At 32.3% G+C, this 25,809-nt stretch overlaps 8 protein-coding genes across 9 annotated transcripts; 5 read left to right on the plus strand and 3 right to left on the minus strand.

Annotated features, from left to right (window-relative positions):
• Positions 1–2,935: 2,935 nt before the first annotated feature.
• LOC149650972 (protein FAN-like) lies at positions 2,936–10,487 on the plus strand. Its single transcript, XM_089847712.1, has 28 exons — positions 2,936–3,290; positions 3,415–3,510; positions 3,586–3,664; positions 3,724–3,779; positions 3,854–3,941; positions 4,039–4,107; positions 4,173–4,217; positions 4,677–4,729; positions 4,801–4,945; positions 5,014–5,085; positions 5,165–5,273; positions 5,347–5,440; positions 5,519–5,601; positions 5,685–5,764; positions 5,830–5,920; positions 5,995–6,058; positions 6,140–6,248; positions 6,660–6,732; positions 6,800–6,931; positions 7,002–7,044; positions 7,120–7,440; positions 7,498–7,692; positions 8,464–8,525; positions 8,605–8,859; positions 8,933–8,971; positions 9,043–9,145; positions 9,850–9,959; positions 10,042–10,487. The coding sequence occupies exons 1-28, from the start codon at positions 3,259–3,261 to the stop codon at positions 10,140–10,142; spliced, it is 2,799 nt and encodes a 932-aa protein (XP_089703838.1). The 5' UTR covers positions 2,936–3,258; the 3' UTR covers positions 10,143–10,487.
• Positions 10,406–12,980, minus strand: LOC149650973 (transcription and mRNA export factor ENY2-like). 2 transcript variants are annotated; one of them, XM_089847732.1, is made up of 3 exons: positions 12,849–12,980; positions 10,855–11,081; positions 10,406–10,647 (listed from the first exon to the last, which is right to left on the minus strand). In XM_089847732.1, exons 2-3 carry the CDS (start codon positions 11,048–11,050, stop codon positions 10,571–10,573), a joined length of 273 nt encoding a protein of 90 aa, XP_089703858.1. In that variant the 5' UTR covers positions 11,051–11,081; positions 12,849–12,980; the 3' UTR covers positions 10,406–10,570. The 2 variants fall into 2 exon arrangements, with proteins under 2 accessions (XP_089703858.1, XP_089703857.1); XM_089847731.1 differs by lacking the exon at positions 12,849–12,980 and adding an exon at positions 11,158–11,314.
• bug (thioredoxin domain-containing protein bug) lies at positions 11,518–13,155 on the plus strand. The gene is made up of 5 exons (XM_089847717.1): positions 11,518–11,765; positions 11,834–12,204; positions 12,260–12,465; positions 12,539–12,669; positions 12,862–13,155. Exons 1-5 carry the CDS (start codon positions 11,684–11,686, stop codon positions 13,083–13,085), a joined length of 1,014 nt encoding a protein of 337 aa, XP_089703843.1. The 5' UTR covers positions 11,518–11,683; the 3' UTR covers positions 13,086–13,155.
• Positions 13,148–15,483, minus strand: LOC149650975 (zinc metalloproteinase nas-7-like). The gene is made up of 5 exons (XM_089847718.1): positions 14,346–15,483; positions 14,066–14,153; positions 13,872–13,989; positions 13,595–13,770; positions 13,148–13,496 (listed from the first exon to the last, which is right to left on the minus strand). The coding sequence occupies exons 1-5, from the start codon at positions 14,421–14,423 to the stop codon at positions 13,222–13,224; spliced, it is 735 nt and encodes a 244-aa protein (XP_089703844.1). The 5' UTR covers positions 14,424–15,483; the 3' UTR covers positions 13,148–13,221.
• A 135-nt stretch (positions 15,484–15,618) lies between these two features.
• On the minus strand, positions 15,619–20,432 carry LOC149650976 (uncharacterized). The gene is made up of 12 exons (XM_089847183.1): positions 19,821–20,432; positions 19,487–19,774; positions 19,231–19,413; positions 18,661–18,719; positions 18,435–18,576; positions 18,206–18,376; positions 18,016–18,146; positions 16,994–17,405; positions 16,856–16,914; positions 16,612–16,753; positions 16,378–16,548; positions 15,619–16,003 (listed from the first exon to the last, which is right to left on the minus strand). Exons 3-12 carry the CDS (start codon positions 19,402–19,404, stop codon positions 15,872–15,874), a joined length of 1,593 nt encoding a protein of 530 aa, XP_089703309.1. The 5' UTR covers positions 19,405–19,413; positions 19,487–19,774; positions 19,821–20,432; the 3' UTR covers positions 15,619–15,871.
• A 1,001-nt stretch (positions 20,433–21,433) lies between these two features.
• On the plus strand, positions 21,434–22,813 carry LOC149650977 (glutathione S-transferase D7-like). The gene is made up of 5 exons (XM_089847728.1): positions 21,434–21,865; positions 21,934–21,992; positions 22,096–22,237; positions 22,310–22,474; positions 22,550–22,813. Exons 1-5 carry the CDS (start codon positions 21,725–21,727, stop codon positions 22,685–22,687), a joined length of 645 nt encoding a protein of 214 aa, XP_089703854.1. The 5' UTR covers positions 21,434–21,724; the 3' UTR covers positions 22,688–22,813.
• A 152-nt stretch (positions 22,814–22,965) lies between these two features.
• Positions 22,966–24,160, plus strand: LOC149650978 (glutathione S-transferase 1-like). The gene is made up of 5 exons (XM_089847722.1): positions 22,966–23,184; positions 23,247–23,305; positions 23,495–23,636; positions 23,702–23,866; positions 23,932–24,160. The coding sequence occupies exons 1-5, from the start codon at positions 23,044–23,046 to the stop codon at positions 24,097–24,099; spliced, it is 675 nt and encodes a 224-aa protein (XP_089703848.1). The 5' UTR covers positions 22,966–23,043; the 3' UTR covers positions 24,100–24,160.
• A 143-nt stretch (positions 24,161–24,303) lies between these two features.
• Positions 24,304–25,675, plus strand: LOC149650979 (glutathione S-transferase D7-like). The gene is made up of 5 exons (XM_089847725.1): positions 24,304–24,669; positions 24,732–24,790; positions 25,029–25,170; positions 25,246–25,425; positions 25,503–25,675. The coding sequence occupies exons 1-5, from the start codon at positions 24,529–24,531 to the stop codon at positions 25,650–25,652; spliced, it is 672 nt and encodes a 223-aa protein (XP_089703851.1). The 5' UTR covers positions 24,304–24,528; the 3' UTR covers positions 25,653–25,675.
• The last annotated feature ends 134 nt before the right edge of the window (positions 25,676–25,809 follow it).

The following is a 25,809-nucleotide window of genomic DNA, read 5'->3' on the forward strand; positions in this document are numbered from 1 at the left end:
TAGGTGAATTTTACGAAGACACCGTGTTGTCAGAAGTATATAAAATTTCATATATACCTCTGGTGTTGTAATGTTAACGCCCAGGCCAAACAGTCCCCCTTAAATTTTGCAGGGACGTTAAATAAATTGCTTTTAATCTATCTTGAAAAATGCTGCAAGAAATGTGGAATAATGTCTGCGCTTTTCAACTGATTCCCCGAACATTAGGTACACCGGTACACGGTATCAAATATACAGGCTTTGTGAGTTTTGGGGTATGATTTAAAACCATATTCTAAAATGGCGGCCCAAAAAGTAACAAAGATGTCCCGACGGGCAACGATGCTGAAATTTATGCAGGGACGTTACTCTTAAGTCGTAGGTGCACATCAAGAAATATGGCTTGAATGCACGGCCATCTTGAAAAAAGGCGGGGAGAAATATAACTATCCTTTCGGAATAACGTCCTACTCTCGAAACCGTTCGACTAAAAATAAAAAGTGTCTTACGGGTTTTCGGGTTTAACGTGCCGTCATCTTTTAAAATGGCGGTCGAAAAAGTAACACTAATGTTATGCCCCTTTGCTACTAGTTAGAGATAAATCTATACGTTTAGAGCAGTCGAATAAAATCTTTAGCCTGTAGATCATAGGTTATGGTTATGTAAATAATAATATGGTATTAGCCAAATTACTTTTAAATACTTATTTTTGTACTGTCTATCCTACTTCAAATTAGATCGCTTAAAACCTGCAAGAATTAAACTAAACACTCACATCCTAAACAAAAATAAACGATCTTATTTTTTCGTCCGCTAATAATAGTTTCAAGTTTCGCGCCTCCTAGAGTCCTATTATGATTGGTCCCATGAAACGGAAGTGCGTTACTCTTTCGACATCTATGCTGTTCTCGAAGATCGAGAACTCCGGTATCGAACTCGAACGATACATGTTATAGAATACCATTTTTCGTTCGAGAAGGATCTCGATCGATACGGCTATCTTCGAGATCGTGTTCGCTTCGAGATCGAGATCGACATCTAAGAAAATTACAGAATAGCCCCCATGGTTTCCTCTTTGCAACGAACTCCAGACTGTGTTCTTCGTCTTCTTCAAGAAAAATTCAAAACCTCGTGGAGAGGTTTCCATCAGGGGCCACATGGATTATATTTTTAATTGAAGGTCAAACTTAAATAGTATATTAAATACTTATAATAATGACCTAATATTTGACCTTGCGGTTTTTAATGAGAGACACGTGAGAGGTTCATAATCTAATATATATATATATTATTACTTTTGACTCCAGTTGGACTGGGATGAGTTTTTAATCAAATCACAAATTGGCGTTAAAGCGTTTGGTATCGAGTTACACTTTTCGCAAATTTCAGCTCTTGTATCTATTTTTAAATATTGATGCTGTTAAATTATTAAAGTGTTAAAGAGAGTATTTAATTTCGACTAGGCCTACCACGAGGTTTTATTAGTACTTTAAAGGGACTGTAAAGAAGGCATCGGCGGGTTGGTAAAAATCATTTGAAATACCAGGGCTCCCACCAAAATCTTAAAAAAAAGTAGGGAAATAGGGGATTTTTTAGGCTAGAAATAGGGTGAAATAGGCACCGAATTTTTTAAACTAGGGACCAAATAGGAACCAAAATGGGAGCTTTATTTGAACTTATATTTTCACAAAATGACAAAGTCAGATATTTGTAAAAATATTTTATCATAAAACTGACTTAGTTTTTGTTTATTACATTACTACGTTTTATCTATCACAATTCTATCACACTTAACAATCAGTCTTTTTTCGTTTTTCCACGAAATAAGAAATAAAAATGTATAAATTGGACTTTGGGTTGAATATTATAAGCTGATGGCACATTAAACTAGGAATATGGTGATTTAGGGACCAAATCACAATTCTATGGTGGTTTAGGGACCTCAAAAAAAAGTAGGGGGTTTTAGGTATTTTAGGGACATGGTGGGAGCCCTGAAATACGTCAGAGTCACGTGACCAAGGAGAGGCGTGGTTCAGAGAAGCTTAGTTCGTTTCACTTCGAAAACTACCACTTCAAGGAATTGGCGCTGCAATTTCGCGAAAAACAAGGACTAGATGTCCAGTTCCACTCCATGAGGAGTCTTTGTATCTTGGCATCACGTGATGTCTGTGACGTTTTCAAATAAATTTTACCCACCCACCGATGCCTTCTTTGCAGTCCCTTTAAAATCTCAAAACAGTGGAAATCTATACACATAGTGTTCAATAAGAACTATAGGCAAATTTGAGTCGAAATAGTTTCACGACATTTTGTACCACCATTTACTACTTTTGTTTAGAATATTTTAGGAGTGGCCCCTTAAATTTAAGTAAGAAACTGAAAGACAATTATTAAGGGGTCATCCGTAAAACACTCTAATCGAAACCCTTTGGGGCATAATGTCACAGAACATTTTCGCCTCAAAACCAGCCATATTTCGTCGCACCACATTTTTGGAAAGCTCACTTAATCTCTTAAACACGAAAAAATGTTTCATACAAAATTAAACAATGGATTTTCACGACACTATCCCTTTATAAAAACTAAACATATTTAAATCTCTCAGTTCATTAACACTTAATCTATTCAAGTAAACACGAATATTGTTTAGTAAATAAAAGTTTGAAGAGCATCAATCTAAAAATAAATTTAAATGCTTTAAAAAACGGGGTCAAATCGATGACCTTTAGTCGCACGTGGTCACCACCAATTTGAAATTGACAATTAAAATTTTTCGTCCCTAGGTGCCGCTACCTTTAACCAATAATAATTCGTCAATACAAAGTAGCGGGAACTTCAAATATTTTATATTTCCCGCAATTTTTAACGGATGTCAACGTCAACTACTGTACATTGCCATCTATAGCATTTCACTCTTATCACGGTGGTGAAAATACACTCCATTAACACAAGTGCAGTGGTGTTTTGCGAGTGTGTTTCAAGTTCAACAGTTTTAAGAAATATTTAATCATGTTTTTGCATAAAATAGTAGTCGAAAAAAAAATGTGCGAGAATGTATGACAAAAATTCCGCGAACCAAATTGTGGTTTCCATGACATTATTGAACTGTAGGTGCACATTTCAAGATCAACGCGAGAGGTTGTAGGAACCGGAAGTCTAGTTATTTGTGATAAAATACAAATAATAACCGTATTAGTAATAATAGGTAAAAACGGTAACTTCACACACGCAGTCTTCACGCCCATTGACTTTCAAAAAAATTCTCCAGTAAAATTTTCAATGGCATTTTTAGACAGCAGAAATAAAGACAGGTAAAGGATTTAATCTTATTTTATTAAGTTCATAATTTACATTAAAATTTAATAACCAATATACCCAAATAAATATAAATTTCGCCATGACTGATGATGACTCATATGAGTTGGTACATTTCAGATTTTCTCTGTTACTTTTGGAACCAGGAGAAATTTACTTTGAAGATTTTAGTGCTCATATACATCGTAAAGAAGATAATGAAACTGCATCAAAATGGTAAGTGACACTAATTAAATTGAATTAAATTAATCAACTTAATTAAATGTTAATTTTGGTTAATTGTACATTCAGGAATTTAAAAGGGAGACTAAAAATTTGTTCCAAATCTGTTGTATTTGATCCTGAAGATTTTTCATATCCAGTGTTGAAGGTAATTTACTAAAATTGTCATACTTTTAATTTTAATTTTATATTATTATTGTGGTTAAGTTTCCATTAAGGGAATGTGAAGTTATTGAAAAATGGAGTGGTCCCTTACTGTCAAAGTATAAATTTAATTTATAACTTAAATTTAGCTTCTAAATTAATTAAAATTAAATTAAAATTAATTAACTTTCAGATTAGGCAATAATCTGGTGCACATAAAATGTAGACAAGTTGTTCATATGTTAGAAGGCAATGTCATAGAGCCTTACAAATTCAAAAAGGTAAGTTCAGATATTCAATTTCAAATTTGAAATTAATTAATTAATTAATTAATTAATAAAGTCCAATTATAACTAATTTATTTACCTTAAATAACAGGAAACAAATTCATTTCTATTCAGTTTAACTTATGTAAAAATAGATGCTTGTCTACCCCAAATGTGTCAAGTATGTATATTAATTAGTATAAAAACTAATTAAACCATAATTTAATTAAATTATAATTAATTTAGCTTCAAAGGGCAGCTACTTTACCAGCTGCAGATCAAGCCGCAATGGTGAGAAATTTTATATCTTAATTAAATTAACCTCTGAATTTATTTGTTATTAATTAATTTAACCTTTGAACTTATTTATAATTAATTTAATTTAACCTCTGAATTTATTTGTTATTAATTAATTTAATTTAACCTCTGAATTTATTTGTTATTAATTAATTTAATTTAACCTCTGAACTTATTTATAATTAATTTAATTTAACCTCTGAACTTATTTATAATTAATTAATTTAAATTAACCTCAATTTATTTATAATTAATTTAATTTAACCTCTGAACTTATTTATAATTAATTAATTTAATTTAACCTCTGAATTTATTTATAATTAATTAATTTAATTTAACCTCTGAATTTATTTATAATTAATTTAATTTAATTTAACCTCTGAATTTATTTATAATTAATTTAATTTAATTTAACCTCTGAATTTATTTATAATTAATTTAATTTAAATTAAGATTGCTGCCATTGTTTTGTCAAGACAATCCAGAGTATCATTTAATACATCATGGTAAAAAAATTAATGAACTAAGATTAAGTTAATTAATTTAAATTAATGGGCGTTTTTTGTTAAACATATAGGCTTGAAGATTTGCATGAAACCATAGTTTTAGAAACCATGGGAAACCGGGTTACACCTTTGGTTTTAAACCCGGGTAGAATTTTATTAACTAACTCCAGGCTTTATTTCCAACCATTTAATAATGCTGAGCCTGATAATATCACTGTAAGATTAAAATATATAATTAATAAATTTTTAATTTATGAATAAATTATAAAATAATCATATAATAGTGGCCAGTTATGAAAATTAAACTCTGTGACATAAAAAGAATAGTTCGTAGGCGATTTTTACTAAGACAAGTTGTAAGTAATTAAATTTAAATTTGCTACAATTAATTTAATCTTAAATTATAATTTCTTAATTAATTTCAAATTAATTTAGGGTTTGGAATTTTACTGCAATGATTCTGCACCATTAAAACACCTATTTCTGTCATTTAAAAGCTCTAAGGAACGTAACCAGCTTTTTATGTGTATGCAGGATCAATCTGGTATTTAATTAAATTAGAATTAACCTTAATTATAATTAAATTTTAAATTAAAAATTAAAATCAATTTTTTTAGCTTTGAAGTTAGAAGACACTAAACAAGAAAATATGACTCTATTATGGCAAAATGGTCAAATATCAAACTATGAATATTTACTTTACATTAATAGGTAATTAAGTTAATTTAATTAATTTCATGTTTTATGGGTAAATTATAATAATTAATTACGGATTAATTTTGTATATAGTTTGGCTGATAGAAGCTTCAATGATTTAACTCAATATCCTGTTTTTCCTTGGGTAATTGCTGATTATAACAGCACAGAGCTTGGTAATTAATTATTTTACAAACAAATTAATTAATTAATGTGGTTTTAAGTTAAATAACATTAATTTATTTGAAATTAAACTTAGATCTCACTAACACCTCGTCATATAGAGACCTAACTAAGCCAATTGGTGCCTTAAATGAAGAGAGACTTCAAAAACTACAGGTTAATTTAATTAAATAATATTTCTAATTAAAGTCCCAATTAACCTAATTAATTAATTATTACAGGAAAGATACAAGGATATGGCAGAACCAAAGTTTCTTTATGGCTCTCATTATTCAACACCCGGTTTTGTGCTATATTATTTAGTTAGACAAAGTAATTAGCTAATTAATTAATTATTTATCTATACAAAGCCAATTAAATTAAATTAATTAAAACATTTTCATTAGTGCCTCAATATATGCTATGTTTACAATACGGTAGATTTGATCATCCAGATAGAATGTTTAACAGGTGTGTTAATTGTTAATTAATTTAAAATTAAGCTATCTTTGGATGGAATTTAATTAAATTAAATTTAATTTCTTTAATTAGTATTCAAGATACCTGGAGAAATGTTACGCACAACTCTTCAGATTTTAAGGAATTAATACCACAATTTTATGAACCTGAGAATCAGGGTAGTTTTCTAGTCAATTCACAAGTAAGTAACTTAATTAATATTTATAATAATTTGTATTTTTTATAATTAATTTGCTTTTAAAATAGTTTGAATTAATTTCTTTTTTAGAATTAATTGGATTTTAAAATAGTTTTAATTTCTTTTTTATAATTGGTTTTTAAAAAAGCTTTAATTATATTTCTTTTTATAAAATTAATTGGAATTTAAAATAAAGTTTTAATTAATTTATTTTTTAATTGGTTTTTAAATTAATTCTAATTAATTTATTTTTTAATTGGTTTTTAAATTAATTCTAATTAATTTATTTTTTAATTGGTTTTTGAATTAATTCTAATTAATTTATTTTTTAATTGGTTTTTAAATTAATTCTAATTAATTTATTTTTATAATTGGTTTTTAAATTAATTTTAATTAATTAATTTCTGTTTTCAGAATTTAAATTTTGGGATAAGACATAATGGGCAGAAAGTTAATGATGTTGAATTACCACCTTGGGCTGAAAATAGTAATATTTTAATTTTTTCTTTTACTAATTAAAATTAAATTATTACTAATTGGTAATTAAATTATAGGCCCAGCAAAATTTGTCAGCTTATTAAGGGATGCCTTAGAGAGTGAATATGTCTCAAATAATCTTCACCATTGGATTGATCTAATATTTGGTTATAAACAAAGAGGTTTGCAAGCTGAAAATGCCTACAATGGTAATTAACATTAAATTAAATTAATTATAATTTAAACTAAGCTTAAATAATTTTCGGGTTCATTTTATAGTTTTCTACCATCTAACATATGAAGGAGCAGTTGATCTTGACAAGTAATTAAGTCGCATACTAATTAATATTAACACCTTAACAGATTTAAATTAAATTAAATTAATTAATTTAATTAGTATACGGGATTTAAACGAACGTTATTCAATGGAAGTCCAAATAATGGAATTTGGTCAAATTCCTAAACAAATCTTCAAATACGGTCACCCAGTTCGACAATTACCTAGTGTTATGAAAGAGCTAGCATTAAACTCCTACCAATCAGAAGGTGCTAATAATAAAGCAATAATTACTGGTGGCGGGACAATTAGTGACCGATTGGATGGCAATAATGGTTGTGGTCAAGAACCCCATAGACGGCAATCAAAAACAGTGGCCTTTAAATGGAAACAAAATCTATCTGAACTAAATTTTCACAGTGAATATAAACTCCATAAATGGTAAGATATTGCTAATTAACTGGAGAGTAATTAATGATGTTTAATTATAATTTATAGCGAAGTTACTGCAGTTTGTGTCTCAGATGACTTGAAAACCGTTTTTTCAGTATCACAAGATACACTTTTAAAAATGTATTCAGTTGAAGAGAAAAAACAATTGCGTAGTGTTAGTATTTCAAACTTGGCTCTATCATCATGCGTATTGATGGAGGATGGATGTAAAATTATTGTCGGATCATGGGACAATTACGTGTAAGTAATTAGTTAATTAATTACCTATTTTAGTTAATTAATTACCTATTTTAGTTAATTAATTACCTATTTTAGTTAATTAATTACCTATTTTAGTTAATTAATTACCTATTTTTTGTTAATTAATTACCTATTTTAGTTAATTAATTACCTATTTTAGTTAATTACCTATTTTAGTTAATTACCTATTTTAGTTAATTACCTATTTTAGTTAATTACCTATTTTAGTTAATTACCTATTTTAGTTAATTACCTATTTTAGTTAATTACCTATTTTAGTTAATTACCTATTTTAGTTAATTACCTATTTTAGTTAATTACCTATTTTAGTTAATTACCTATTTTAGTTAATTACCTATTTTAGTTAATTACCTATTTTAGTTAATTACCTATTTTAGTTAATTACCTATTTTAGTTAATTACCTATTTTAGTTAATTACCTATTTTAGTTAATTACCTATTTTAGTTAATTAATTACCTATTTTAGTTAATTAATTACCTATTTTAGTTAATTAATTACCTATTTTAGTTAATTAATTACCTATTTTAGTTAATTAATTACCTATTTTAGTTAATTAATTACCTATTTTAGTTAATTACCTAGTATTTTAGTTAATTACCTAGTATTTTAGTTAATTACCTAGTATTTTAGTTAATTAATTACCTAGTATTTTATTTAATTAATTACCTAGTATTTTATTTAATTAATTACCTATTTTAGTTAATTAAATAATTATAAGACTAATATTTTTGTACTAATTACAATTTCAGTTATATTTATAATATTGAGTTTGGAAAGGTTTTGGGTAGTACTATGGCCCATGATGATGCTGGTATGTTTTGTTTAATTTATTTGATATAAATTAATTAAGTACTAAAGTAATTAGCATTTTTTCTTTTATGAACACTCAGTTGTGGATATAAGTTGGAATCAGGGTCTTTTGGCAACAGCCTCATGGGATTCCACAGCTAAAGTGTGGAAATATAACCCCAATGACTCTCTAAGACACTATCACACTGGGGAATTATTAGTAGAGTTGGAACACGAAACTGGTGTTCAATGTGTAGCTCTAAATGGTTCCAATTCTTTATTGGCAACTGGAACCAATGATGGTTGCATTAATTTTTGGAGAATGGATTCATTCATACTTCAGTTAAATGTTAAAAGTAAACTAAAACCTATAGGCCTAAAAACCAGGTAAGTGAAGTAAAGTAATTAAGAGTTTTTGAACTTTTTCAGATCATGTTGATGTTGTAGAAGCAATATCTTTTAGTCCAGGTAAATTTTACACCTTTTCAACAAGGTATCATTGTTTTTTATCTAAATAGGCATAATTTTAACCTTTACAGATGAGCAAAAAGTAGTTTCCTGTAGTAAAGATGGAACCCTTAAAGTTTTAGACGTAGCAACTGGAACTTTACTTTTTAGTAAAGATGCTGGTGAAGCTTTAATGTAAATACACCTTCATTAAATTTAACTAAAGTTACTTAAACCATAGCCCACTTGATCACGCACGCGCTCTAGAAGCCCTTCCAAACAATTTTTTTTACATGTTAACTCGCGAATGCGGCGCGTCACATAGGTTCGGTCTAAACTTTCAAACCCGTCTGGTTTTAACATGGGCGTCTATGGGAGGGGACCAGTTTTTTTAACGTTTTTAACAATATTAGTGCATCTACTGGTTCAAATCCCTTGAATTTTTAATGAGACGTGTATTGAAAGGTTTGATATTATCCTGTAAAATTTAAAGCCTTCAGCTATAATAGTTTTTTTTATAAAAAATAAAAACCATCACATAGTAGAGAATTTTGCCCCTTCAATTTCTCTACTATGTGATGATTTTTATTTTTTATAAAAAAAACTATTATAGCTGAAGGCTTTAAATTTTACAGGATAATATCAAACCTTTCAATACACGTCTCATTAAAAATTCAAGAGATTTGAACCAGTAGATGCACTAATATTGTCAAAAACGTTGATAAAACTGGTCCCCTCCCACAGACACACCCATGTTAAAACCAGACGGGTTTGAATTTTAGACCGAACCTATGTTATTCTCATTTTTAGGGTCGATTGAGGGGGCTTCTATAGCGCGTGCAGCCAGCGTGATCAAGTGGGCTATGCTTAAACTTAACTGAAAATAAATTATTTTCCAGCTGTTTATGTTGGGATGGAATAACAGTTTTAACAGGAGGGGCCAAAGGAAATTTAATGGTTTTTGATTTAATAAGGGCTTGTCAAATTTGTAGTATTCCTGCTCAAAAAGGTATATCTATTTTCTTTTTTTTTAAATATTTCTTAAAATTTTTAATTAATTAACTAGCTCTAATTAATTAACTTTAATGAAGGTCCAATTACATGTTTGGATGTTTCAAAGGGTGGAGAATTAATTGTTTCAGGTGGTAAAGATGGGAGAGTCGCAATATGGGAACCTGCAATGCAGTTGTGATAAAAATAGACAAAGCATTCCATTTTTTTTGCTTTTTATGTATGTATATAAATATATTAGCTGTTAATTAATCTTGAATTGAGCTTTGTTAAATTAATCTCTCTATATTTATATTAATTAATTAACTAATTAATTAATCGGATGTTGTTAACCAAGAAAAATAAATTGGCCTATTGTTTTTAGAGATATAATTTGTGATTAATAATTTTTTTAAAATGACCTGTTTTTATTTTATAAATTAAATTAAAGAGTAACGCAGCTAATATTGTTAACCAAGGCTTAAGAAATGTATCTTTTTTATTAAAAAAGACATTGAAATAATAAAATGAATTCAATGAAATGGTCCATGGTCCTTTTTTTTTTCAATTACAAAAGGTAGTATGTCACAAGACAAAGGTTTTTGGAGTCAGCGATGCAGTTTTAGTTTTTTACTGTCCAACTTCTTTAGCTATAAAAGCTTTAATACGTTGAAGTAGTTCTCTTTTGACTGTATCAGGAACCAGAGCTACGCGGTTTAATTGTTTTAGACTCGTGTGAATTCTGTTTTCCCTTATAGAGTGCTGTCAGAAGCGCCGGTGTGACGTCACCCATGCTGTTTTCCCATAAAGTAAAAACGGTAACTGTCATGGCCGCCCATTGCTAAAGGCAGACTCGTGACGTCTAACCTTGGATCTGACGTCACAACTGACAGCACTCTATGGTTGTTACATACCTCTTCCCTTAGGGGTTATTTCTACAACTAAGTCATCAACTGTGACATTGTCAACCCCTTTTTTGTTGACAATTTCTTTGCAATAAGCTTTAAGTTGATCCCTCCAACCGCATTCAATTAATCTAGTTCGCAAAACCTCTTTCAAACGTTCTCTTTCGCCAGTTTCAATTAATTTCTGATTTACCGCTGTTTTCATTTTCAAATCTTTCAGTTTTCGCTCTTGAGAGCTTTACAATGAAATTTTTCAATATTTGAGCCACACAAAACAAACTAAACTAAACTGAGTTAAAGATTATTACTTACTCTGTCATAATCTTTAACAATTAATTTCACGTTAATTCGTGCGATTAAATTTAAATTATATCGACATTATTTCGGTTTTTAAAAAACGTGACTCTTTCTTAAGCCTTAGAAATTGATTTTCTATCAAAATTCGTCTGCTATAAGACGCTGAGTACACCGTGTCAGGGCTGTCTATAAGCTAAGCTAAATTCAGCGATGTTTCTTAAGTAAATTTGTTTAAAATTAATATTATTATAATTACTAATACGTGGCTATAAAAAATTCGGCAAACACTAGAGATTAAATATTTTCTACTTAATAAAGATTTTTAATGCCGTTTTTGAGGCTTTTTCTACTCTCCTAATTTAATAAATATGTCCAGCTCAGTTTTAGTTACACTACCCGCTTTTTGACCCTAACTTGAATGTTTTGTGTCAGTCTCTACCGGACCAAAGATTATTCGACATTAAATTATTATATTAGCTTGTTTATTCGATGCAAATAATGTAAAACTCTAAAACTAGTTGTATATCTGATAACCCATGTAATGGATAAGTATTTGACAATCATATTCTGCATCTTTTTGCGCTTCACATTAAGTTGCCAAGCTAACCTTGCGCACACGGATGGTATTATTTACTTTTAACTTATAATTATTGACTTATGATGATGATAATATTAAAATGCATTCTCGCAGAAGGTGAAGCACCAATAACAATAAATAATGAGGAAGTATCAGATACTGTGATATCACAGGACATTCCTGATAATGGTGCAATACCAGAAGGAACCTTAAAAACTGAATCAGGGGAATTTGGACCTGATACTCCTGAATTTTGGGTCTCAGAAAATGAATCTACAGATTCTAGGGCAGATTTAACTGATAAGGGCAGTATTATACCAGACAATACATTGGAAATAATAAATGAATCCAATGAAAGTGTAGCTTTAATGGGGGAAATATTAGCTAATGATACTAGTAAAGAGGTTATAGTTCACAATGCCACTGAAAAGAATGCTACAGAAGCTAAACTTAGATGTGTACTTAAGGTTTTACCTGAAGGAGAGGTACTAATAGAGTAGTTGTCTCTCAAAGTAGCGATTACTAACATCAATTCTATAGGAGGCAGAAATTCATCTCCTAAATACTACAGCTTTACTGAAAGCACTGACACCAGTACCCAATGTTACTAGTGGAGAATGTGCCCTAGTTATGTTCTATTCACCGTGGTGTCAGTTTTCAGCCAAAGCTGCACCACATTTCAATGCATTACCAAGATTGTATCCTCATTTTTCATTTTACGCATTAGATGCAGTTTCTTATAACGCGTAATTATATTTAATTACCCTATTATTTAATTTAAATTGGCACTGCGTTAAAATTAAAACCTTTATCTTTAAGCCTCAACATGAGATATGGTCTGGTAGCCCTACCATCAGTTTTACTATTCCATAATGGCAAAGGGATTGTTAAATTCAATGAATCAGAACCAGTTTTAGAAAAACTAGTGACGTTTATCCAAAAATATACCGGTAATTTCATTTATATCACTTAAATTACTCGTGTTTAAAAAAATTTGAAAGGCCAAGGCTTAAAACCGACCCGCCATTTTTATGGCGCCAGCCGCCATTAGGGTCATTTTTACCCAAAACAAGGCTTAGCAAATCGATGTTTTTTTTCTCAATTACTAATGGTGAAACTTCAATCTTACCTTTAAATCTCAGGAACTGCACCTCAAGGTAATGTTAGTGTAAAAGAACAAGACTTAATTGGCCCAATTTCATCCGTACCCTTGGTCAAAACCGACTATCTTTTGATTCTGTCATGGGTCTTTACTATCACATGCGCGAGTGGGTGGTTCATGAAGTCCCCCCTCTTTCAAAGAATAGTTGAATCTGTGAGGAACGCCTGGCGGGAAGCTGAAGCCCAACATGAGCATGTGGAATAAACTAAATTATTTGTAAACTAGTCTGTATTTCGTACGTTAATAAATGTTTCTTTTTATATAAGTAAATAAACGAGTGGTTTTTAATAAATTATAATAAATAAATAAATATTTACAATAAGCCTATAAGTTGATAATGTCACTCCTGCGATGATGTTACGTCATTTGTCTCATTTTTAGGGGATGGAGGGGGTGGGCATCGGTAGAGTTTATTTAATTTGGCTATATCAAGGGGTGTTAAGGTTTTACCCATTCCTAGACGACCTTCAATTTTCTGCAATGGCACCATAGTTTTCAATGAGCGATTTTTGGCGAAACCATTACTGTTGTAATGCAGGATCGAATGGTAGTCGTAAGGAAGGTCTAATGTGGTTGTGTGCTTGGGGTTTGACTTGTTAAAGTTGGATCGGTAACCTTAGTAATGAGAAAATAGGCAAATTTAAACTCTGCATGCACCCACCTATGTTGTTTGGGTCTCTTGGTAAAATGGCGCCATTTTCAAATGCACTTACGACTCATAATATTTTGAAGATAAACTTTGATGTATTGGTCCCTATCTGGCCTGGTTTGTTCGTGATAAAATCCTAAGATGTGCATTAGCTCGTGAAGAATTCTACTGGACCACATGCAGTTCGGTCCGAGTATGACCCTTCTAGAGTTTGGCTTATAACCAAGTCTCGCGCTACAACTGTCGCCATAAAAATTAAATAACTTCTTAGTATTCAATTCTTATTAGACACTTCCGAAATCTAGGAAATACAAGACATATGTAGCTTGAAGGAGACCTACCCGTTTCCTTTCTGAACAATCATGTAACCCAATTCGAACTTCCGTGGTACAAATCGGACGCAACTGACTTGCGAAATCAACTCCATGGCTTCGTTCAACTTAGATTTCTGTTTAGAAGCTAATGTTTCACCGGAATAGAGTTATTGTCATAATTTTCTTTATAAGTTACTTCTTTATATTGAATTTTAACTCACTATACGCCGGGTCTAAAATGTATGGTACAGTTGCATTTGGCCATAACCTCTTGGGATTCTTCAAGGCGTGTCGTTTGGTCAAAGACAACTGAAACCAGAAAGAGTTCAGAGTTTGTTTAACATAAAAAGCACATTCATTTATTGTGAGATCCTATCTTTCCACTCGGAAATAAAACTTCAAACTATCTCTCTTAAATTAGCCTAAGATGCGCTTGTTAATTAAAAAGAAAAACCAAAAATAACGCTTGCAAAATATATTTCAATTATAAAGTTCACTCACCTTAAGACTATCCGTTAAACGGTAACAAAATGCAGCGAAGATTAAGACTAATGCGACTTTAACCGAATACATATTCATTTCTCTTGATAAGATATTACGTTTAAGTCAAACCGAATCCATCTCAATTATGTACGGTCAATAAAAGTTAATCAAACGCCTTTCACCCGACCCGAACCAGAGTTGATGATACTATAGGAATGACTGTTTAAAATCGTACAGTACCACCTTCCGCGAGTTATACCAGTCTTTGAAGATATGATTATGGCCAGAGAACACAGTAATCATCTGAAAGACCTATAAAAAGTGTTAGAGATGGGTGGCTGGTGCTACACGGGGGATTATAATTGGCCCGGGGCCTGGAAATTTGCGCTTCATGGCGTGTGTCAGGGTGGAATGAACCAGATTTGACCTTTCTTCTTCCTACAAAAATAATCTTCTTATGGATAATCACCGATGCTGCTGAGACAATCCGGTTTGTTCAAACACTCTTTTTTGTTTCAACATTCTGATTCAATAACGTGTATTTTTGGATGTAAAACTGGATGCATTATGGATATGCAGAGGCGTACGCAATCTTAACAAGATCATTATAACACCCAATTAATTATTAGCTTGGCACCGTCATTAAATGGGCCAAACTTAATGGTCCATTGATGTAACGGAAATCTTCTAAAATTCCGATTTATTTTTTTTTTACGGAATTTCTTAAATTTTTGTTACGTTGGAATTATTACGCGTTTTTTTATCCGTTACCTAGTGTCCGAAGATGAACCTTGAAAATATATAAAGTAAAGAAAAAAATATTCTATTTAAAATATTTAGGTAGAAGCAAGTTTTCATTTTGATATTAGAAATATATCGTGTTTTATAGGCGGGCAACTTCGTGTGAGGTTTTTCGGACACTGGTTTCGAATACTTCTTTCAAACTTGCAAGTTTCTAAAAAACGTGAAGAGGAAATTGAAGAGTCAAAACCGTTATCCGAACTTGTTTTCTTTGATAGGCCTACAATAAGAATAATTTGCATACAGGTTTTCGTGATTAAAATTTCGATTAAAACCATATTTATAAAAAGGTGTTTTCTAATCTTTTGTCTTGGAAGTTGAACTTGGAATATTTATGAAGGTCATAATAAATTTTATTCGTACGATGTTTTTTTTTTTCAATAAATTGTAAAGGGAATATAAACTTTTGTATTGGAAGAAAGAAAGAAGAGAAATGAGGAGGAGGGGTGAAAAATCGTTGACCTTTCTTTGAGACGCGTCTGTCCATCATAAGTCAGACGATTAAAAAAAAGTTCCATCTACACTTGATCTAACAGACCGTGAAATCTAGGTGTAGGTCGATAGACATTACATTCAATTGAAAAACATTATTGTAATGGAAAATCAACGTCCCAAATCATAAAATGCGAAATAAAATATTTAATTTTTGTTCTACACTATATAGTTTAAACCGGGTAGATTAGTTAAGTGCATTGTATTTTCAAAAACCAGATCTTAATTCATCATTGAGACAATCAAATTTATTATTTTGAAATCAGGGCTCGGATATCATCATGCGGTTTACGAGTTACCTCATCGTCGTATGGCATCCTCTGTTTCATTTTTACAAGCCAAGTACTGGTGTTTGGGAATGGAGTCAGATCGTAATCTACCGTCTATGAAAGGTACTTGAACTTAAAATACAACCCTGGTATCACAAGTTTATAAGATATGTTCCATCCATAAGTATGACACTACCTATACTTCGTATTGCTAGAGACTTACTCATAGCTAGTTCGAGAACGACGGAAGCGAGAATTGAAGTCTCACACTCGGTGATTAATTTTGCAGGACTTACATCTAGGTCCTATTTAGTCTGCATTACTAAACCTTTGACAGCGCCTCACCAGGCGTAGCTTTACCTCGAATCTATGACCTACGTCACTTCATGACAAGCTCCAGTTTGTAACCAGTAACAAACTTATGGTGAACATATCTTATGAACTTATGCTGGTTTAGAAATATTAAAAACACAAGTGTATGTATGTACTTCTAAAAACGTGACTCCGGCGTATACGGATAGGTCAGCCAGTGTAATGTTACCGCCAGTTAAAAAATTATTATCTCCATTATCCAAAAATATTTCCAGATTATTGAGACTTTCTTTAAGTTTTTCATCGACCGATGGCTCGGGTTTCTTACCGTGAAGCAATTGGGGTGCCTATAATGTAAAGACCTCACGTAATATATCTTAACATAAACGATGAAGTATGTATAGACATACCGCAAAATCGAATATACTTCGATATATATTTGAAACGTCAATGTAAAGGAGCATGTCAACTAAAGCCCTTTTCTTAGGATCCATTGGGTAGAGCGAAGAACCCGGCGAATACTGGTTTACCAAATAAGTCATGATTGCCCGACTATTTTCGTTTATTTAATTTTTTAAAGAAAAATTTGTTGAAAATCACTTCTTTGGTTTGAAAACTGGTTGCAAATTGAAAGGGTACAAAAAATTAACTAACCTTTCCCAAATGGTAATATCTCCATCGACGAGAGTGGGAATAGTGTGCATGAAATTAATCTGTATTAATTAAACAAAGACGTGAATTTATTATTAATTCAATAAAACTGTTAAAAGACTACAAGAAAAATAACTGTACCTTCTTAAACTCATCCTTTCTCGTTTCACCTTTCATAATATCTACAAATTTCACGTTCAAATTTAGCTTTAACTCTTTGGCAACCATTATAACAGCCCTAGAAGGTGGGCTAATCGGATGAGCATACAAATCCATCGCGTTCGTGAATAATTTAGAGGTGGTACAACAACAAAACATATGGACGCGGACTAACGGCTTTAAGTTAAACTCAAGAACTGATTTAAATGAAAATGAAAATTTAATTATATCTTTACCAATATCAAGTTTTAAATAAACATACAAAACCAGTTTACGAAAAATATAGAGGTTTAAACCTACAACGTTCGAGACCTTCAATAATTTTGAGGAATGCAATTTTTTTATTGTTATTATTTGACGTTTCAAGGCGTCGTGGGCTTGAGTTTGCTTACTGCTTCAGACAGGTTGCCATTAATCAGTTTTCATGACGTGAAAAATCAGTATTTAGGTTTGGGACGGATGTAGTGTCGGGGTCAAGCCAACACCGGTGGACACTGGCTAGTTAGTCGGCACCGAAAAGGCTAACCCGACTTCAAGTGTAGTATTCCCACGAGCTTTTGTTGTTCAGAAGCTTCATGGCTTCAGTTAGAAGCACGAGTCCTTGGTTCCAAAGGTTACAAAAAATATTGTGGAAGCTGGATTATTATCGTTGACCCTATGTGTGGAGTTCGAGATATTTGGGATGCATCAGAGATGAAAACCAATAGCCAGACGCTTAAAAAATCATGTCCCTTCTTGTTCTAACAGACCGTGAAATCTAGGTGTAGGTCGACAGACATATTCAATTGAAAAACATGATTGTAATCGGTGAAATCAATGTCCCATATCAAAAACTTTGAAAGAAAATATTTAATTTTGCTCCACAGATTATATATAAATTTCAAACTACACTATATAATATACTTAAAAAAAATTACAGTGGTGAAAAACCTGACCGAATAGATAGTGCATTGTTTCCAAACCAACCCGATCTTAATTAATCATTCAGATAATATCTATTTTATCATTTTGGAATGTAATCTTGGATATTCGCATACGGTTTAACAGTTACTTCATCGTCGTATGGCATACGCTTCTTCATTTTTTCAAGCCAAGATCTGATGTTGGGGAATGAAGTCAGATCGTAATTTACCGACTATGAAATGTAATTGAACTTAAAATATAACCCTGGAAAATTAAAACCAAAAGCCATACTCTTAAAAAGGTAACTCCGGCATATATGGAGAGATCAGCCAATGTGACGTTGTCGCCAGTTAAAAAATCATTATCTCCATTATCCAGAAATCTCTCCAGATAACCTAAACTTTCTTTAAATTTATCTTCCGTCGCTGCATCGGGATCACTACCATGAAGAAATTGAGGTGCCTATATACAAAGAACTCAAGTAACACCTCCAAAAATGAATTTTCATTGACAGCCATACCACGAAATCGAATATGTTTCGATAGAGGTTTGAAACATCAATGCAAAGAAGCATATCAATTAAACCCCTTTTCTTGGGATCGGTAGGGTAGAGAGTAGAACCCGGCGAATACTGGTTTACCAAATAAGTCATAATTGGCCGACTATTTTCGTTAAAAATCACGATCTCATTAATCTTTGCTCTTCGCAACTGGTTCCAAATTTAATGGTATAAACAATTAACTAACCTTTCCCAAATGGTAAAATCTCCGTCAACAAGAGTCGGCACAGTGTGCATAAAATTCATCTACGCATCAATTACTTCAATTAAAACTATGTTCATTCGAACACACGTAACGCGTCATAGGTGTTCTTAAGTCATATACTAGCAGAAGGGGATAATAGAAGAAGGATGACACTTGGTGTCCTATTAATACTTCAGCTATGTAACATGATTCTTCCTAGGCTCACAATTTTTGTTTGCTCTTATGCTCATCAAACTTCAGATGGGAATCTCATCGTGCAGGGTGAATTCTATAACTGTTTGGTACTAAATTCTCAGTAATCAACCCACAAACCTTGATTTTCTTTACGTGGGACAAAAATTCACTAGTGCGACTTGGCAAATAGTGAAACTATAATAGAGTAATGATGAGGGAACTATTTTTCGGTTTAGTAACCTTGCTCTAAATGTAAAATGATGTTGGGAAGAATCATGTTACAATTACCCAGCTTTGTGGTACAGTGACTTCTCTCGAAGAGAAGTATTATATTCTTCAAATTGTAGTAGAAAATGAGTTACTCGAAAATAACTAAACCTTGATAAACTCATCCTTTCTTGTTTCTCCATTCATAACATCGACAAATTTCACGTTCAAGTTAAGATTTAACTCTTTGGCCAACATCACTACGGCCCTACAAGGCGGGCTTATCGGATGAGCGTAGAAATCCATGGCGTTCGTATCCAATTTAGAGCTGGTACAACAAAACATACGGATAGACTAACGGTTTTAGGTTAAAATCACAAACTAACTTAAATGGAAATTAATAAATTTAATCTAATTATATCTTTACCAATAAGAAGTTTTATATACTCGTCAAAAACCTGTTTTACGCAAAAAGAAGCGGAGCTAGCGGTTTAAGACCCAACACCTTGTCTAGTTGAATGCTCCAGACCTTCACTGATTTCTACTAACTCGAGAAGACAATTTTATAGTTAGATTTGGAGTTTAATCCCAGCAGGAAGTACGGGATCTTGGTTATAAAGGTTGTTGTTCAAAGAATACCACGAAAGGGCGTCTAGAAGTGATGGGGGTTTCCATGCAAACTGGACTATTATCCCGCCAATTACCATAAGTGTTTCTATAATACCATATTGGAAAAGCAATCAAGCAGCCAAAATGCATACTTTTCAATTCAAACTATCTCCCATAGAAAATTCTATGAATATCGTATCCAGAGACCCGAAGAGATATTAAGGGTGTGGTCCTTTAGAATTTTAGTCAGTATAAATAAATATTTTGACAATTAAACTATTTGTTTCGTGCAAGTCTCAAGTTACAAACGTGTTTTAAAAAATCTTGTAAAATTTCTAATCTAGAAGCGTTTTTACAAAGTTGAAGGGATTATCATTAAAAGTAAATGAATGAGTTACAAACTCATGTCACAATGTTTAAGGGGAACATTTTGGTATTAAATGTTGTCAATATATTTTGGATTTACGTGATAATTATTAAAATAATTTGGGCTAATACAATTAAATCCAAATTCTCAAGATCAACTTGAGGCTGAACTTTATACCATTTCGTTTGGAGATTCAGTAACTCATAAGATATGTCCCATAAGTTTGTCACTGGTTGCAAACTGGAGCTTGTCGTGGAGTGACGTAGGTCATAGATTCGAAGTAAAGTGACGCCTGGTGAGGCGCTGTCAAAGGCTTACTACAAACTAAATAGGAAGATGGAAGTCCTGAAAAATTAACCACCGAGTGTAGTACTTCAATTCTGGCTTGTCGTTCTCTTACTAGATCTGAGTAAGTCGCTAGCATTACAGTATAAGTAGCGTCATACTTAGGGAACATATTTTATAAACTTATGGTAACTATAGAGCTGTTTTTTACGCGATTGAGCTTTCGGAAATGACATTAACTCGATTGATTTCAACTGTATCTTTGGTAAATGATCATTAAATAAATAAAGGTTGGTTTCCGAGATAAGTTTAATATCAATATAGTTTGATAACCAACCAGACTTGGGCGGTAATGGCTATCTCGTAGGTCTTGCATTTCATTTTATTGCTTTTTAAACAATATACAGTACGTGCTATGCGTCAAAGATTTAAGTCCTAAAAAAATAAAAACCCAGAGTTACGGTCTACAAGCAACCGAACCGCCGCGCTAAACGCTTCCCGGATATCGTTTGCAAAATATTACCTAACTTAAAAAATAGAAAAATCTTCAAACTATTTTCTAAGAATAATTATTTTATCTTTTTTTACGCAAAAGGATTGCAATCCTTTAACACCCACATAAATGCAACTCCTTCTTCCCATTCTCTGTGTTCTTACTTCTATAACTCTTTGGTTTTGTAGCGTGCTGCGTGCACTTGACTGAATCATATGGCATGGTTGGCCTTCGAGCCAATACAATATGCAAGATCAAAACAAGGAGAAAAGACGTATGATGGAGCGGTAATGATGATGATGATGAGGCACCTGTGGCAATGAAAGTTTCCCAGTGTACCTTGCGTACGCCCCTACTCTTCCCCGGTAGGCGATTGTTAAGTGTTGCCGCGTAGCCCCATTTTAGCTTCTTTTTTAAAACACAGCTGCATCCTCGACGTTTCCGTACCGTACGACCCTACCTAAACGCTGAGCATGCTGGGAGGACTTCGTTGCCCTAGATGGGGGTACAGAAGCAACTATGTGGGTATGGAGGTTACTACTCCATGCCTCTCTCCTTCAAGATCAAAATGTCTGGCTATCTTCACGAATTCGTCCTTGATAGACCGTGACTAGGCAAGTTTTTTCGATTTTTTCCGCTGTCTGAAATGTAAAGGATGTCTGTTGATGGTTGCGTAGCTACCACAAACACGGGTAGGGGGTGGAAAATGTAATATTTCTAACACTTTTGGTGGGTGTGACGGCTCTTGAATTCTTCCTTCTTAACTTCCGTTGTAGTCCGGTGTTCTTTTCGGTTCGGTGTATAAAAGAGGCTATTTCTGCTTGTACAACCATCACAAGCGATTTGAAGTTCTTTGGAGAAAGAGCTAATTCCAGTTTTATTACAATTGTGGAATAAATTTAAATTTGAAAATGACCATTTTATTTTATGAATACGCTCCAAGTCCGTTTTGTCGCTCGGTCAAAACCGTAGCACGTATTTTGGGTGTGCCTTTAGAGAGCAAAATCGTGAATATTTTTGAAAAGGAGCAGTTTAATCCAGAGTACTTGAAGGTAAGAAATATTATGAGATTAAATTAATTTTAATGTCAACACTAATCGTAAATATTATTAATTTTCAGATTAATCCATTTCACACCATTCCAACTATTGATGACGATGGATTTATTCTAACTGAAAGGTAAGTACGTGTGGATGGATACACGATTGTTTATAATTTTATAATTACGGTATAAACGAGCTACGTAAAAGTCACCTAAGAATAACTTGATTTATGTTTTTAGCCGGGCTATTGTGGCGTATCTGGTTGACCAATATTCTCCTGGACACGCGCTGTACCCCAAGGATACCAAAAAACGAGCTATTATTGACCAAATGTTGTTTTTCGACAGTGGAACTTTGTCTAACAGCATCGTTGGTATTGTTGTAAGTATTAATAAACAATGACTTGACTTCAATTAAAATAAATTTAAAAACTAAATTAACACCTTTCATCAGAAACCTAAAGTATTTTTGAAACAAGAACCATCAGTTGAAAGCGTTGATAAACTTAAGGAACACTTGAAAATGGTAGACGATATCTTGGGACAAAGGAAATATATCGCGGCCGATGAATTAACAGTCGCTGATATTACCATCTTTGCCATGTTAAATATGGCCGAAGTAAGTAGCCTAATTGATTCAAAGTGAGTTGAAAAGTTGACTAACTATTAATTATAACTTTATGTATCGTTTCAGGCTGTCGACTTTGACTATTCCGAGTTCAAAAATGTCACTGCCTGGGCTGAGAAACTGCGTCAAGAGTTACCTGACTACAAGGAGATTAACGAGATACCTTTAACTAAATTAAAGGAATCTCTAGCGGCCAAAGAATGATCTTCAACTAAAATTATACCAAAATTTGTCACATATATATGTGTGCTTTAAAATAAATGTTCCTAATTTAAGAAATAAAACTAAATATTTTAACGAAAAATAAAATAATTTTTCTTAATTCTTAAACGGACTGTTTCTTCACTAGAAATAAAATATACTACATAATTTCCTGGGGGGGGGGGGCAATACAAACCCTATCACAATTCGTGTCAAAATCCCTCTTAAAAGAGGGCGTTAAACTGTCAAGGCTTTATATATTATCTTAAATAGACTAGAGTTACACTGTACGAAACACACAGACGTTTTTCCTACCATAAACTCCAGTTATTCTAACATCAGCAGTCAAACTTATCGCAATGCCTATTGAATTTTACGAACTTGACCTTAGCGCCCCTTGTAGGTCAGTTAAGTTGATAGCCCGGCTTATAAATGTACCTCTAGAATCTAAAGTTGTTGACTTATTCGTTGGTGAACAGTTCAAACCCGAGTTTGTTGAGGTAAAGTAATTCCAATTTTAATTAAAGTGAATCATCAAATGTATTATTATTTTTTTTCTTAGAAAACTCCGTTTCATAAAGTTCCCTTAATTAATGATGATGGTTTCTACTTAGGCGAAAGGTTAATTAATGCCATATTAAGTTTATATACATACGAGAACTGATACCATTTACACCAGGACGCCTGGTTACTTGGTAAGTCCTCCACTTTGTCCGTCAAGTAGCCTCGCCTCCTGTTGTAACTGGTATCAATACTCCTAGTCGAAAACTATCTATAGTAATTGATATCTCGCCAATTCAAAACCCACAGCCGATCAATTGCCACGTATTTGGTAGACAAGTACGCTCCAGACCATGCCTTATATCCCAAAGATGTCCAGAAGCGAGCTGTCATAGATCAGATGCTGTATTTCGACAGCGGTACATTTGCACCGGCCGTTCTGGGAATATTTGTATACTAGTTTATTTGTTTACTTATAAATAATATAAGAGGAACCTTAACGTCATTATATTGTAGTATGAAATATACTACTTGAAACGATTTGCCAAACCAGATGCATTCCAGAAATGGAAAGATGCATTAAAAACATTGGATACGTATTTGAGCAATCGAAAATACGTCGCCGGTGATTCGTTAACGATCGCGGATATTTGCATAAGAGAAACTCTAACACTTAATGAGGTATCGGTCGAGTTATTCATTTTTAATGTACTTAAAATTAAATATAACCTATGACCTTAATTTAGATTCTAGACAAGTTCGGTTTGGACACCTCTGAATTTAAAAATCTAACAGCCTGGGCCCAAAAGATAAGAGACGAAACTGATCCAGCTTACACTGAAATTCACGATGAAGCAGTGGCCGAATTTAAACGCAGAACTGTTAATAAAGTCGCTGAGTTTCATACTGAATGAATCTATAACTTTTGATGTAACATTATGGTGTATTATTGTTTGATTAAACGCATTGAATATACAGGGTGTTTCTGATAAATTAAGGGTAATGTTCTTTAGGCGATTTTGAGTCGAAAATGTTATATGACATTTTGTCGTCCGGACCACTGTTTTCGAGTTATAAAATTGAAATCAATTTTACTAATAAAAATTATCCGTCTATTTTGATTTTAATGCAAAAGTTTGGACTTATGGTTCTACTGTTACATCTTACAATAGATTCAAGGCTAAATGAACGCGCACTTTCAAGGCTGCAGATTATCTAATCTACGAAGTTGAGAGAGAAACTTAAATTGGGAAGATTTATCAATGCAGCTCTGTGAATATAGTTAAAATCTTACAATAACAACAGCTAGGATCTTTTTAATCCGAGTTTTCGTACGATTCGGAATGGCTATTGAATTATACGAACATCCATACAGTCCTTTTTGTAGGGCAGTTAAATTAGTAGCTAGGCTACTTAATATTCCCTTAGAGTTAAAATTCGTTAATATGGTTGAAAATGAACAAATGGGGCCTGAATTTACAAAGGTAAAACTAAATTTATTCAAATTTTAAACGGTAATAAGTTCTTTAATTGTTTTTAAAAACAGAAAAACCCGTTTCACAAAGTTCCCTTAATCAACGATAATGGATTTTATTTGTCAGAAAGGTAAGTCATTAACGAGTTTAAGAAATTGATTGAAAAACACGTGGGTTGTATATCACACGTGCTTTTAAATTTTAATTTAAATTAGGCTTAACTCTTACACTTTCCGGTGAAATTTAAACTTAACGAAATTAAAGTGCAACACGTTGTAAGGTGTTTTGGTGTAGTTTATTAAAACTTTAAGTTAAATTTTGAATTATTGGTTGAAATATTGTAAATAAGTACTTGTATTCCATTACAGTCGAGCTATTACGGGGTACTTAGTCGATAAGTACTCACCGGACAATCCGCTCTACCCCAAAGACACCGAGAAACGTGCCATCATAGACCAGATGCTGCTTTTGGACTGTGGAACACTTGAACCATTAATTATTGAAGCTGTGGTATAATACTTATTTTGATTTCAGATTATTATTATTTATTTTTTGTGTGTTCCTGATATCTAATTTAAATTCTAGCATCTCACGTGTTCATTCAACGCTTTCAATAAACCAGAATTTTCTGGACCAGAAGCTGATAACAAATTACGGGAAATTTTGCAATCATTCGATTTGATTTTGGAAAAGAATAATTTTATAGCAGGCGATAACTTGACCATCGCTGATATAGCGATAAGGGCAACATTAACTTTTAACGAGGTTATATATATTTAATTTTACAATATTGATCGAATTAACGTAACATTAATTAATCTAATAAAATATGAATTTTATAGCTGGTTAACTACATCGACCTAAGGAATTTCAAAAACATCACCACGTGGATGCATAAAGTCAGGGAAGAAACCAGTCCATTTTATGGTGAAATAAATGATGAAATTATGAAAGAGTTTGCTGAAGAAATTAAAATAAAAGCTGAAAGTTGAATTAAAAAATATTTATTTTAAACTGTTACTGTATTTTTATAGACATAATATTAGTGCCCAAATTAAGGCGTTTATGGAATTCATTTAAACTTTGAAATCTAGTTCAATATATTTAGACTCATTATCGAGTAGCAGATCATTTATGCTTACGTAACTG

Source organism: Phalangium opilio, unplaced genomic scaffold, assembly GCF_054372755.1.
Source record: "Phalangium opilio isolate 3A_F unplaced genomic scaffold, DU_Popi_V2 ptg000082l_1, whole genome shotgun sequence".
In the NCBI taxonomy this organism is placed as follows: Eukaryota; Metazoa; Arthropoda; class Arachnida; order Opiliones; family Phalangiidae; genus Phalangium; species Phalangium opilio.

Bases quoted from the DNA above. Each gene is read 5' to 3' on its own strand.
- LOC149650975 (XM_089847718.1), bottom strand. From the start codon at position 14,423: ATGAATATGTATTCGGTTAAAGTCGCATTAGTCTTAATCTTCGCTGCA. The intron at 14,154-14,345 runs GTGAGTGAACTT...TTCTGGTTTCAG, and splicing joins GTTTAACGGATAGTCTTAAG to TTGTCTTTGACCAAACGACA. The intron at 13,497-13,594 runs GTAAGTGCATTT...CTCATTACTAAG, and splicing joins TCTTCAAAATATTATGAGTC to GTTACCGATCCAACTTTAAC.
- LOC149650972 (XM_089847712.1), top strand. From the start codon at position 3,259: ATGGCATTTTTAGACAGCAGAAATAAAGACAG. The intron at 6,059-6,139 runs GTGTGTTAATTG...TTCTTTAATTAG, and splicing joins CCAGATAGAATGTTTAACAG to TATTCAAGATACCTGGAGAA. The intron at 8,526-8,604 runs GTATGTTTTGTT...ATGAACACTCAG, and splicing joins TATGGCCCATGATGATGCTG to TTGTGGATATAAGTTGGAAT.
- LOC149650977 (XM_089847728.1), top strand. From the start codon at position 21,725: ATGACCATTTTATTTTATGAATACGCTCCAAGTCCGTTTTGTCGCTCG. The intron at 21,866-21,933 runs GTAAGAAATATT...ATTAATTTTCAG, and splicing joins TTAATCCAGAGTACTTGAAG to ATTAATCCATTTCACACCAT. The intron at 22,238-22,309 runs GTAAGTATTAAT...ACCTTTCATCAG, and splicing joins ACAGCATCGTTGGTATTGTT to AAACCTAAAGTATTTTTGAA.
- LOC149650976 (XM_089847183.1), bottom strand. From the start codon at position 19,404: ATGTTTTGTTGTACCAGCTCTAAATTGGATACGAACGCCATGGATTTC. The intron at 16,754-16,855 runs GTTAGTTAATTT...AAACGAAAATAG, and splicing joins GATATTACCATTTGGGAAAG to TCGGGCAATCATGACTTATT. The intron at 16,549-16,611 runs GTATGTCTATAC...TTTACATTATAG, and splicing joins GAAGTATATTCGATTTTGCG to GCACCCCAATTGCTTCACGG.
- LOC149650978 (XM_089847722.1), top strand. From the start codon at position 23,044: ATGCCTATTGAATTTTACGAACTTGACCTTAGCGCCCCTTGTAGGTCA. The intron at 23,185-23,246 runs GTAAAGTAATTC...TTTTTTTCTTAG, and splicing joins TCAAACCCGAGTTTGTTGAG to AAAACTCCGTTTCATAAAGT. The intron at 23,867-23,931 runs GTATCGGTCGAG...ACCTTAATTTAG, and splicing joins AAACTCTAACACTTAATGAG to ATTCTAGACAAGTTCGGTTT.
- bug (XM_089847717.1), top strand. From the start codon at position 11,684: ATGGATAAGTATTTGACAATCATATTCTGCATCTTTTTGCGCTTCACA. The intron at 12,205-12,259 runs GTACTAATAGAG...TCAATTCTATAG, and splicing joins AGGTTTTACCTGAAGGAGAG to GAGGCAGAAATTCATCTCCT. The intron at 12,466-12,538 runs GTAATTATATTT...TTTATCTTTAAG, and splicing joins GATGCAGTTTCTTATAACGC to CCTCAACATGAGATATGGTC.
- LOC149650973 (XM_089847731.1), bottom strand. The intron at 10,648-10,854 runs GTATGTAACAAC...TAAACCGCGTAG, and splicing joins AATAACCCCTAAGGGAAGAG to CTCTGGTTCCTGATACAGTC.
- LOC149650979 (XM_089847725.1), top strand. From the start codon at position 24,529: ATGGCTATTGAATTATACGAACATCCATACAGTCCTTTTTGTAGGGCA. The intron at 24,791-25,028 runs GTAAGTCATTAA...ATTCCATTACAG, and splicing joins GGATTTTATTTGTCAGAAAG to TCGAGCTATTACGGGGTACT. The intron at 25,426-25,502 runs GTTATATATATT...TGAATTTTATAG, and splicing joins CAACATTAACTTTTAACGAG to CTGGTTAACTACATCGACCT.